At 32.9% G+C, this 12318-nt stretch overlaps 1 protein-coding gene across 6 annotated transcripts; it reads left to right on the top strand.

Annotated features, from left to right (window-relative positions):
- Positions 1 to 3898: 3898 nt before the first annotated feature.
- Positions 3899 to 12141, top strand: LOC129292875 (disease resistance protein Roq1-like). 6 transcript variants are annotated; one of them, XR_008589023.1, is made up of 8 exons: positions 3899 to 4027; positions 5770 to 6289; positions 6448 to 7549; positions 7744 to 8022; positions 8130 to 8891; positions 9149 to 9640; positions 10404 to 10580; positions 10822 to 12141. XR_008589023.1 is itself a non-coding variant. In XM_054930552.1 (6 exons), exons 1-6 carry the CDS (start codon positions 5808 to 5810, stop codon positions 9361 to 9363), a joined length of 2727 nt encoding a protein of 908 aa, XP_054786527.1. In that variant the 5' UTR covers positions 4081 to 5807; the 3' UTR covers positions 9364 to 9490. The 6 variants fall into 6 exon arrangements, 2 of the variants coding, with proteins under 2 accessions (XP_054786527.1, XP_054786526.1); XR_008589024.1 differs by lacking the exon at positions 3899 to 4027 and adding an exon at positions 4092 to 5005; XR_008589025.1 differs by lacking the exon at positions 3899 to 4027 and having other exon boundaries at positions 4092 to 6289; positions 10900 to 12141.
- The last annotated feature ends 177 nt before the right edge of the window (positions 12142 to 12318 follow it).

The following is a 12318-nucleotide window of genomic DNA, read 5'->3' as shown; positions in this document are numbered from 1 at the left end:
CATGACTGAGGACCTGGCATCGTTCGGGAGTAAAGAGCTCCCATTTCGCCGACGATAAAGCTAAGATAATAGAGAGAGAGGCAGAGTCAGGAAGCACACGACGAACGAGTCCATATTGATCTCTGACTCTATCTATAACTCGAAACAGAATCAAAGAAAGAGGAGGAGAGATGGTGGCTCGAAGCCCATGCAACAATGACAGGAACTCTCTCTCTCACTCATACACCTCAAGCAGTTGAAGATGGCAGGGGAGAAGAAGAAGATAGACGAAATGGGGAGATTTTTCTAGACTCCTCTAATCCTCGAACATCATCCGAAAAAGGAGAGGAAAATAGAAAAAAAAAATCACGAGCTCTCCCTCTCTCTTTTGCCTGTTGCACTGACTTAGAAGGTCAAATAAAGTCAAATAATATCTCATGGAAAAATTTACAAAACAAGACACAAAATTTGTTGAGAAAATTTCAAAAGAAGACCCTATCAATTTTTGTTATTATAATATTTCTATAATAAAAAGTAAGGAATCTTTAGTACTTTTTCATAAAAATAAACTAACATTTGGCTAAAGTAAAATTTAAACTTTAGACCTTTATGTAAATATTCAATATAAATTCTAATATATCATTGCTCTTTCTTTATCATAAAATTAAAATTAATTATTTATCAATTGGAAGGAAATTTATTTAATTTAAATTTTAGAGTCATTACTTATCTGGTCTGGAGTAGGTGGTAACAGGGGATCCCATATTGTTTTAGAGCAGATGTAGGTATCCGCTATTGCTTGAATCGGTCCATAATCTGACACTATGATTGCTATCCAATCAATTTTCATGACAAACCTCTCTGTTGGCATTTGGACACATTATGAAGATAATTAAATGAGAATTTAAATTTTTAGTAAGATTTTTACCTAAGAATTAATAATGGTCCAGCTGCCTTGAGTGCAAAAAAAATTATAAAAAAACTTGGAGCATAACATGAATAATTAATTACATTGGCCAACAATACTAAAATGATTGTCAAATAACTGAAAATAAACACTTTCAAAATCGACCATAACTTATCATAAGAAACTATACAAGGGTGTCTCCTAGAATGAATTCCATTGGGTTTATCTAGAATCTTCTTCCATAAAAAGAATTCCCTTGGGAATATATATATATTTATATATATAAGTAATGATTTTAATCCTAATAGTTATAATACCAAAAGAAATGTTAGCACAATAATTAAATAATTATCATTAAACTAAATATTAAAAAAATGAATATATATATATATATATATGTCTAATAATTACAAGGAAAAATAAATGTTAATTGAGTAATTAAAATAAATTTAAGAAGTTAATGCATGATTTAAATAACTATTGCTACTACTAAAACATATTAATGTGTGTGAGTGAAATAAATACTAATTATTTATCTAATAAAGTAACTGATATAAATAAATTTAAGCAGATAATGCATGGTATATAGAACAGTAAACAAGCAATTATAAAAATAACTAAACATGACTTATTATACTAAATGAACAAATAAATAATTATTACTTAAAACTAAAACTATAGGTACAAGTAACAAATTAATTTTAAATGAATAACTATATAATAAATAAATAATTATGCTTTATAAAAAGAATACAAACTAACTATATGTGTGTATATTTAATTTTAGATAATCATGTATGTATATTCTTGGAAGCACAAGGTACAACTAGTACTCCTAGCATGTGAGTAGGGTCACTGTTTGTAATTTTCTCCTTTTTTTACACCTTTTCTCTCCTCACATAAGTCTCTCTCACACAGGCATGCATGTTCCATTTAGTCTTTATTATAAGATACTTTAAGTTGTATATTAAAAAAATTAATATCATATCATAAAAAAGTGATATATACTTTTATTTTTATCTTTAATTTTAAATAATAATACAATTATATTAAATACATTTACGTTAATCAAAAAAAGATAATATTAAAAAATAATTTAATTATTAAAAAGTATCTTATATTTTGAATTAAAAATTATTTTTAAAAGATTTCTATAAATAGAACCAGTATATATTATAAGAAGCATAAATTAAAGCTAGAACCCCTAACATGTGAGTGGAGTACTTGTGTGCAATTTACCTCTTATTTTCTTGTCATCTTGCTTTACTCGTTGAGCACCCAACAATAAAAAATGAAAATTATATTTTATTTTAATCTAAAAGTGTGGGTGGTTATGTGACTAGAATGCGAGCACTAAAATAATTAATAATAAATATTTAAAAAAATTTTGATAGAAATTAAATAAAAATATTTGTTAAAAAAATAATGAAAAGATAAGAAAAAAGTTTAAGAAAAATCTTATTATATTTGCCTTTTTTTTTCACATCTTTACTTTCAAGATTTTGTGTCACTCTTTTTTGGTAAATAATTTTCACCTCCTTTCACTTAATCATTTGATTATTTATCGAAAAAGATAAGAGAAACAAGTAGTTCATAATTTATCACTCACTAAACCCTAATGAATTCATCCAAATTATAAAAGCATTTTTTCATCACAAATTCATTTATATTTTATTTTTATTTAATATTTTATGTCTTCACGTGCTCCCACCTCTCTTTCCTTCTTCCTTCTTTCCCTCTCCCTCTCCCTCTAATTTGACATATCTCTCTCCCTTGACCTCACTTTCCTTCTTTCTTCCTTCTCTCTCTCTCCCCAAAGTTGTCGCATCTCTCTCCCTTCACCTCACTTTCCTTCTCTCTCCCCAAAAGTTGACATAACTCTCTCCTTTGACCTCACTTTCTTTCTTTCATCCTTTTCTCTCCCTCCATGTCTCCCCCACAATTTGACACATTTCTCTCCCTTTCACGTATATGGAAAAAATAAGCAAAACTTCATTATTATAACAACAACAAAAATGATTAAAGTTTAAAATCATAAATAACAATAAATAATATAGTTTAATACGAGTGGACAAAGCGTCCCCATCTAATTAATATTCGCAATTCATCATTCATTAGTGGCTGGGTGCGTACATATATAATTTTTAGAGGAAACCCGTCAGCCAATTACTCGTGCGGTTTGCTTCAGTGCTTGTAAACTTCGAGATACGAGCTCGATCACCGATTGGCATAATTATAAAAAAAAAAAAAAAAAAAAAGAGGAAACGAGTCAAACGACACTTGGTGCCAAAAACAATTGCAAATATTCCACGAAGTCGAGCAACAAATGTAAATAAATAAAATAACAAAAAATAATGAAATTTACATGAAATATATTCAATAATGTAATGTAATAATTAGCTTCATATTTAATGGTTGATATTAGAAAAACAATGAGCTTAGTTTTCCTTCCAATAAATATAAGAGAAAATTAATTCCAAAGGCCTTACAGTTTTGTTTGATTTTAAATTAGGTTTTTATAATTTACTTTATTTTAATTAAAATCTTATATTTTGATTCATTAAATATGTTAATCCTTTACATTTTTATTTAATATTTTTGACTAAAAAACAAAATTTGATTTAATTAAATATTTAAAATTTTGTTAAATTTTTTGAAAGAAATATCTAATTATATAAATTTTAATTTATTAAAATTATGTAATTAATTTTAAAATTACATATATTTTTACAATTTAAAAAATTTTTAATTTTAACTGTTTAAAAATTAAAATATTTTAGTTTTAAAATTTAATGGATAAAATTATAAAAGCTTGATTAAAATAAATTCAACTACAAAAAATTAATTTAAAATTAAAAAATTACAAGAACTTGTAAATTAATTTTCTTAAATATAAATAACCCAAAATTGTGGGGACTCTCCAACTTTCCAAGAGCCTGGGTCAGGAAAATGGTCAAACATTAGGGCCAAATATATTAATGTTCTCGAAACTTTTCCACGAAGCTGCTTTATATTTCCCTCCTCTTCGTGATCATTGTTCGTGCACAAGCATGTGAGTCTCATTGACTTGTGCATTTTCAGTTCTTGCCGAAAGAAGTTCTGGTTGAATCCTTGTCAAAAGAAATTCAAGCTTCCAACTTGGTAAAACCTTCCTCCATGAGTTTTTCCACACACATCATGGTTGAATCCATTGTTCTTGACACTGAGATTAATAATTAATAAATATTTTAATTTATTATTCTTCAAAATTTCCATACACTTTATGGTTCATCATTTCTTCATGGTTTGTCCATTTTCGCTTTCTATAATGCTAATATTTTGTTAGAATTTCACATTTTTTGCGATGAACTCTCCACTTATCTCGTGCGTCCTCGTAAACTTCTCTTCTTCTTAGGGTCTTCACAACATCTCTGTTTCTTCATTTTGGACCTCAGTCGAATCGATTTATGTCGTTTGTTATGCACTTACGTTTGCTGATTCTTCGTTTCATGCTAAGCATGTTGTTCAGTTATTGTTGCCGTGCTTCAATTGGAGTTATTGGCTTTTATGTAGCCTTGCTGGTAATTTCTTAATTCAATTGTTTTTGAAATAATTTGATTAAGAGGTTTTTGTGAGAGGAGGTTTTGGACGCGTCTGTGTGAAAGTGAGATAACACAGATAGTTATTCCATCCTTGAAGATTGACTTGGAGGGAAGGTAAGAGCAAACGATTTTTTAATTTTCAGAAGTATGAACCCACATCTTCACTTTTTCCCACTTGCTGTAAAACTTGAGTTTCTAAACCATCTCACAAGAAAGGGCTTTGTGTTAAGATTATTTTTGAATATATTTCCCACAAATTCAGGTAATTTATTGTTCTTTGTCTTTCTTTTCTTGTTCGTTTATTTAGAATCTTCATATTTTTTATCCATCTCCAATTAATCCTACTTCTATCCCTACACTAGAGTAAGGGGTTGCAGAATTCAAAGCACCAATCTGCTGTGGCCAGCCAGCCATCCCAATACCCGTGTATATAACTGATGTATTCAATTATCTATTAACTCGAATAATGATTCTTTGGTTGGCTCATAATCCACAAGTTGTAGGATCAAATCTCACTATTGATATGAGGATCTTGTTGGTAAGTGATTTCTACTTCAATAAGTACTCTTTGAGGTTGGAGACATGCCTGGTCTAGTGAGTCCACGATGCTCAATTCTCAACCAAAAAAAAAAAAGGAATAATGGTCCTTTGTGTGTGAGTTCTTTAATGGCAAAGTCACCGAAATTCTTCTTGCACCAATAGCCCGAAGCGCCAATTATAAGTAAAATATGGGAGATTTAAATTACTTGCAACATAAAAATCTTTCTTGACCATTCTTCTCATCCCTTTATTCTCTCCATTTCTCTTTGGTTTGTGTCCCCCCCCACCAATTTGCTGCAACTTTGGAGTCGTACCTTCACATCGAATGTACAAAGAACTTTTATTTTCAAAACGATTCGTTCATTTCAACATATCTCGCTAAGTATAGAATGCAAATGTTTGCGGTGAACAATTTTTTTTTATTAAATGAATATAATTGGGCTTACTTTGAATTTTGAAGGGCTAATATAGTTTGCATATTTAATCCAGATATGGGCATTGAAACATCTTTTAGTCCAAACAGGGCATAACCATTCTACCCTCTGTATTTTTTTTGGACGTAACAAAAACTTCCTTTTTTCTCAAGGGAAATTTTTGCTGGTCTCTGCTTGTAACTGGCTAGCAGGCAGAGCATCAATTCAACAATTTATTCTCTTCATCTTTACTATTTGGATAGTAGATTTTTAATATAACTTGTAAGTTTGAAAGAACCAATCCAACTTCTTCAGTTCACAACTTCACTTTTTCATTGTGGCACTTCAGATCTTCAATCTCTATTGTAAGAGTGATTCCAAGCTAAGATGATAGTGTCTTCCACTTCCTTCAACTATCAATGGAAATATGATGTCTTCCTCAGTTTCAGAGGTGAAGATACACGTAATGGTTTCACTGGTCATCTTTATTTTGCTCTTTGTGAGCGTGGAATTGGTACCTTCATAGATGATGGAGAGCTTAGAAAAGGGGATGAAATTACGCCAACACTTTTTGAAGCAATTGAACAATCTAGGATGGCCATTATCATATTTTCTGAGAACTATGCATCCTCAACATTTTGCCTCAAAGAACTTGTCAAGATCTTACAATGTATTAAGGGAAATGGGCGGCTGGTTTTGCCAATTTTTTATCATGTGCTACCTTCTCATGTGCGATATCAAGAAGGCAAGTATGAAGAAGCATTGGCTTTGCATGAAAAAAAGTTGAAGGCTAATCCGGATGTGTTGAAAAGTTGGAAGAGTGCATTACATAAAGCAAGTAATATATCAGGTTTTCACTTCACTGATAGGTAATTCACAACTTCTGTCTCCTATTTTATGTCATATTGCATGTTTAGACACTTCATGTTAAATGTCTTTAAAATAAGGTAAAATTATTTGGTTATGTTTGAATTTAGTTTGATTTGAGATGAAATTTTGTAATAATGTGAAATTTGTAATTTGCCAGGCATGAATATGAGTATCAATTCATTCAGCGGATTGTGAAAGAGATCTCTGGTAAGATCAATAGGACTCCTTTGCATATTGCAGACTATCCGGTTGGATTGGAGTCTCGAGTGTTAAAAATTAACTCTCTTTTAAAACTTGAGTCTGATAATGAAGGCAAAATGGTAGGAATATGGGGAATTGGGGGAGTTGGTAAAACAACAATTGCACGTGCTGTATACAACTCAATTGCTGATAACTTTGAGGGCTTATGCTTTGTCCATGATGTGAAAGAAAATGCAAATAAATTAGGCCTTGAACAAATGCAAGAGAGAATGCTTTCAAAAATTTTAGGGGTCGATATCAAGGTGATGGATGTTAATGAAGGAATTGCAGTAATAAAACAAAGACTCGCTCAAAAGAAAATTCTTTTGATTCTTGATAATGTTGATAAAAGAGAGCATTTGGAAAAACTTGCTGGTGGTTGTTATTGGTTTGGTTCTGGCAGTAGGATTATTATTACAACAAGGAATAAACAGTTACTCAAAAAGCATGGAGTTGAAACAATATATAACATGAAGGAACTCAATGATGATGAATCTTTTGAACTGTTACGTTGGAATGCCTTTAAAGGTTGTAATGTTGATCCATCTTACATGGAAGTTTTGAGTGGTGCAATGCAGTATGCCCAAGGCCTTCCACTAGCCCTTGAAGTAATAGGCTCTCACTTGTTTGGTAAGAGTATAAATGAGTGGAAATCTGCATTAGATGTCTATAAAAGAATTCCAGACAAAGAAATTCAACAGATACTACAAGTAAGCTATAACAGCTTGCAAGAGGTAGAGAAGGAAACTTTCCTAGATATTGCTTGTTTTTTCAAAGGGAAAGAGGTTGAATATGTCAAAGATATGGTGGAATATGCTCATTGTTTTGATCCAAGTTACTGTATGGAAGTATTGAAAGACAAATGCCTCATTAAGATTGAAAATGGTTGTATTAAAATGCATGACTTGATACTTGTCATGGGAAGAGAAATTGTTAATCAAGAATCACCAAAAGAGCCGGGAAAGCGAAGTAGATTATGGTCCCATGAAGATATTATTACTGTTCTGGAAAAAAACACTGTGAGTAACTACAACAAGGTTGATTTAATTTCTTTTAGTCCTTTGATGTACGTAGCACCGCTGTTTTATTCAAAATTTTATCATTTTTGGTAACATATATATTTATTATTACTGTTAGAACAAAATTTGTTTCCTTTATGGTATATGAAACTCCTAATTCTTTTGACTGACCTTAAATATTTTCCTATTAATAGGGTACAGAAAAAATAGTTGCTATAATTCAAGAACATCAGTGTGGAACTGTGAAAGTAAATTTGGACAGAATGGCTTTAAGAAGGATGACAAATCTTAAAGTACTTTTTCTCAAGGAGGCCTGGTTTTTAAATGGTCCTGTATATCTTCCAAGTTGTTTAAGGGTATTGCAGTGGTGGGGATATCCAGCAACTTGTTTACCAGCTAATTTTGATCCTACGAACCTTGCTGTTCTTGATTTGCAGGGAAGTAGGCTACTGCAGTGGTTGGAATCGAAAGTAGTGAGTCTCCTGACTTTCTGTGTTCATTCTTTGTTTCTTTTTATCTGTGTAATCAAGTCACGTGTTAGTTAAAAATTCCACCCTAACTATTTTTTTCCCCCCTGCAGAAATGGGAGAATATGACTATTTTGAATCTAAAGAAATGTCCATTTCTAAGACAGATCCCTGAGGCATCTGGCTTCCCAAATTTAATTGAATTGTCTTTGGAAGGTTGTGGAAATTTAATTGAAATCCCTGATTCAATTGGATTTTTGGAAAAGCTTGAAATCTTTGATGTTGGACGGTGTCACAAGCTTAGGACTCTTCCAAGTGCAATCATGATGCCCAATCTTCTATATCTCGGACTTGAACACTGTTCAAGTCTTGAGAAATTTCCAGAAATACTGGAAAAAATGCAATTTATAGAAAATGTTGATTTGCGTGGTACAAACGTTAAGTTGCCATTTTCAGTTTGTAATTTGACTAGGCTTCAAACTTTAGATATGAGAGAATGTGATAGAGTTGTTCTGCAACCAAGTAGCCTTGATATGTTGCAAGAACTAGAAGTGATATCTAGTAAAGATTGTAGAGAAGACCGAAAAGAAGTGGGCCTCTTCTTGTCTTGTCCAAACGTGGAGGTGATTAGGCTGCCTGGGTGCAATGTTTCCGATAAATTCCTCCCAATTTGTCTTACTTGGTTCGCCAATGTGGAATGCTTATTATCCGTTACTGATTTTTCATTTCTTCCTGCATGCATTAAAGATTGTCGTCTTGTGGAAAAATGTTATCTAGATCATTCAAAACATGTGGGAGAAATAAGTGGGGTTCCACCAAAATTGGAAGAAATGTGGGCACGAGATTGCTTATCAAGAAGCATATTACTAAGTCAGGTTTGATTGTGTTTCATATTTTGACATTTGAGTTCATTGATATTGTAAGTTTCACATAAAATAGTATGGAATGCTCAATGGGATATTTAAGCAGGTTGGTTTTTTCACTTCAACAACTAGTTTTTGGGATTGGGTTCCCCATCCCACTTAAATAACCCATTGAGCATCTCATATTTTTCAATGTGGGACTTGGTATCCCACGCTACTAAGTCTATCCATCAAACGCTTAAGTGGCTTAATATTTTTATTATTGACAGGAACCACTTGATGATGGAGACAAATTATTTTTCATGCCAGGATCGACAATTCGAGAATGGTTGCACCATTACAGCATAGGACCATCCATTTCTCTATGGTTCCGTGATAAGCCCCCAGTGATCTCTCTCTGTTTTGTTAGAAAGAAAATGGTTCTTGATGTTTTATGTGCTGAGGTAATCCTTAATGGCAGAATAACATGTTTCAATGAAGGTGACATGATGAAGGACACTATGATGATCCATTGTTCAATGTTATCAAATTACATGTTATCGAGTTGGGATATGAAATTCACCAACAAACTTGGCACGCTGTTTCTTAGTGAGTGGAATCATGTTGAGATTTGTATCTATGAAGATGTGTGGAGGCATATGAATGAGCTAGGGATCCATGTAAATGAAGAAGAAAGTATCATGGAGGACATTCGATTCACAAATCCGTATAAAAGTTTCAGAATATCAACTTAAGTGGAAATGACATGAGAACTCATAAAGGTAATTGTTATTGTTTGCTCTATAGAGTATCCCACCAAGTAGGATAAAAGCTTGTTGTTGTTGTATAGAGTATTCAGCATCCCTTCTGTCAAAAACACTTTTGAATGTGCACATAAATAATTGTATTAAGATATCAAATAATTAAACTTATTTTGAAACATTCTCACACCTTCCAGCAGAGACTTTAGCCACCCATCAAGTCTAAAAGAGTCTTGAAAATGTCACAAAAGCCAAAGGAAAAGAGATAATAGTCTGCAGAAACGGTACCAGAGAAAATATACCATTGGTACTTTTATGATTTTTTTTAAATATTAACAACAAGCATTTTAGGTATCCAAATAATTAGTCATTGATTAAGAAAGCATAATTAGTCCTTTTTTCTGGCAAAAAAAAAAAAAGAATAGTCATTATTTTCTCGATTGTCTATTCTGTGTTGATTTGGTAGTATTATGAATTATCAGGCTGTTGCCCTTGATATGGATTCCAGACAAATTGATCCCGATGTTCTTTTGAGGCAGATTGCTTCCTATGCGATCCAACCAAACCCCACTCTGATTTTGCTATATCACTCTATCAGTAGAAGACTTGGATCTTAAGATATAACCTGAATAAAATGTATTTAATTTGGGTTGAATTGATGAGTCGTTTTTATAACTTATGGTATCTAATTTATTTTACTTGCTCATAAAATATGACACTAAATCAGAAGAACGTAATAATCCGTGCTTCAAAAATGTGTTCTTTTTTTCCTTTTGCATTCCAGATGACATGTCAAAACTATAGACTTTCCTCAAATTCCACAAGCTTCGTTTGGGATCCAATGGAATTTGAATATCAAGGGTCATGTCACAACAAGCCCCAGGACCAAAATACCAAGATTTGTTAAGAAGGCCAATATAGGATGGTATCCAGATCAAAGAAGAGATCCGTGACCAAATAGGTAACTGCAACATCCTATAAGTTAAAGACTATTATTAGTATCTTTTATTTTATTTTGAAGATTTGAATCAGATTTGCTATGATCTGATATCTAGAATTTAAATTCCAGATTTTGTTTGATTGTAACAAACCCTAGATCTTACTCCATATGTATTCTCCGACGCTATGAATGAAATTTGAAGTCAATTACTCAGTTGAATTGTTCATGGTATTAGAATTTATAGCTGATCCTATAACATCAGGTTTTGGCCAATACGATGCATACAACACCGAAGCTGTTGACCCAAACATCACACAAAATCTATTCTTGGCTTCTTCAGGCTGACAACCCCCAAATGGATCTGTTTCGTCCCAGGATCCTTCGACATTCATCACTGCCCATAAGCTCGACGGTGAAAATTACCTCCAATGGTTTCAATCATTCCTTATGTTTCTCTGTGGATGCGGAAAAGAATTTATTGATGGGTGTGCACCACCTGTAGCTCCTTCTGACTCCAAGGCAAACTGAAAATAGCCAAGTCATGTCTTGGCTTATCAATGCAATGACACTAGATTAAGATATATGGGAGGCCGCATGAGAACTCTAATCATCTGCCTCAAACATGGTTGTTTTGTTTGAAATCAAGGGGCAATTGAATGTGCTGAAGCAGAACAATATGTCTGTGACTGACTACTACAGTGCGTTGGTTCAACTATGGCAGCAAATTGACCTTTATGAGGTCCATTTATGGTCATGGTCATGCAATGAAGATGCCAGGTATTATCAAAAATTCATTGAAACTGAAAGAGTTTATAAGTTTCTATTTGGCTTGAACACAGAATTTGAAGAGGTTAGAAGCAGAAATTCTCTGTTGCTTCCCGCTGCCTTCCATTTATGAGGTTCTCTCTATGGTCAAGCTAGAAGAGAGCCGCAAGCATATTATAGGGGGGGGTTTCATTAACCTGTTCCTCTTGGAGTTTCTGCTCATGGGCCACCAGCTGAAGATGGCAAAGGCAAGAAGGGAAGACACTTGTTATGTGATCATTGTAACAAAGTTGGACATATTGGGGACACTTGTTCTGGAAGATTCATGGGTGCCCTACTCAAGATAAATCAAAGGAAAAGAGAGAAAGCAAAGGCTATTCTATAGCCTTGATAAGTATGAACAAAAGCTTGATCTCAATAAGTTACGCTAACGAGTTGACCAATTGTAGGACCACTCAACACTCATGAAAGACAAAAGTCTCTAAAAGTGAGCACTGCCACCGATTTAGTGGCCACTAAATTGGGTATGATTTCAACTGCTTACACCTCTATACTTCAAGATTCAAACATGTGGATAGTGCATTTGAGGGCTGCTGATCGCATAACAAGTGATATTTCATTTTTTACGGACTTGAGACCATGTTCAGAGAAATGGGCTGGCAAAACTGCAAATGGGAGAATGACAAATAAGGACCCTCAAAAAAATATCAAGGATCTTTTGTAACTGAAACATCAAGAATTTACCATTGAAACATCAAGATTTGCAACTCAAAGGTATTATTTTGTATTAATTTCCTTATAAGGTCTTTATTTGTCATTTTCCCAATTGCAAATGATTTATGTGTTGAAGTTGCTGAAATTAGAACACTTGTTTAATAGCCGGTAATTCAGGCGGAGCCCGACAGACTAGCCCAAGCTCGTCCGAAAAAATTTAGGGTCGAGCTTTGAAAAATTATGATTATTTTATGTTCGGGCTTATTTGGGCCTGAATAGG

Source organism: Prosopis cineraria, unplaced genomic scaffold (assembly GCF_029017545.1).
Source record: "Prosopis cineraria cultivar Desert tree isolate PC_DT_omini unplaced genomic scaffold, ASM2901754v1 PC14, whole genome shotgun sequence".
Taxonomy (NCBI): domain Eukaryota; kingdom Viridiplantae; phylum Streptophyta; class Magnoliopsida; order Fabales; family Fabaceae; genus Prosopis; species Prosopis cineraria.
Note: the sequence above shows the minus strand (reverse complement) of the source record. Positions and strands in the feature narration are given on the sequence as shown.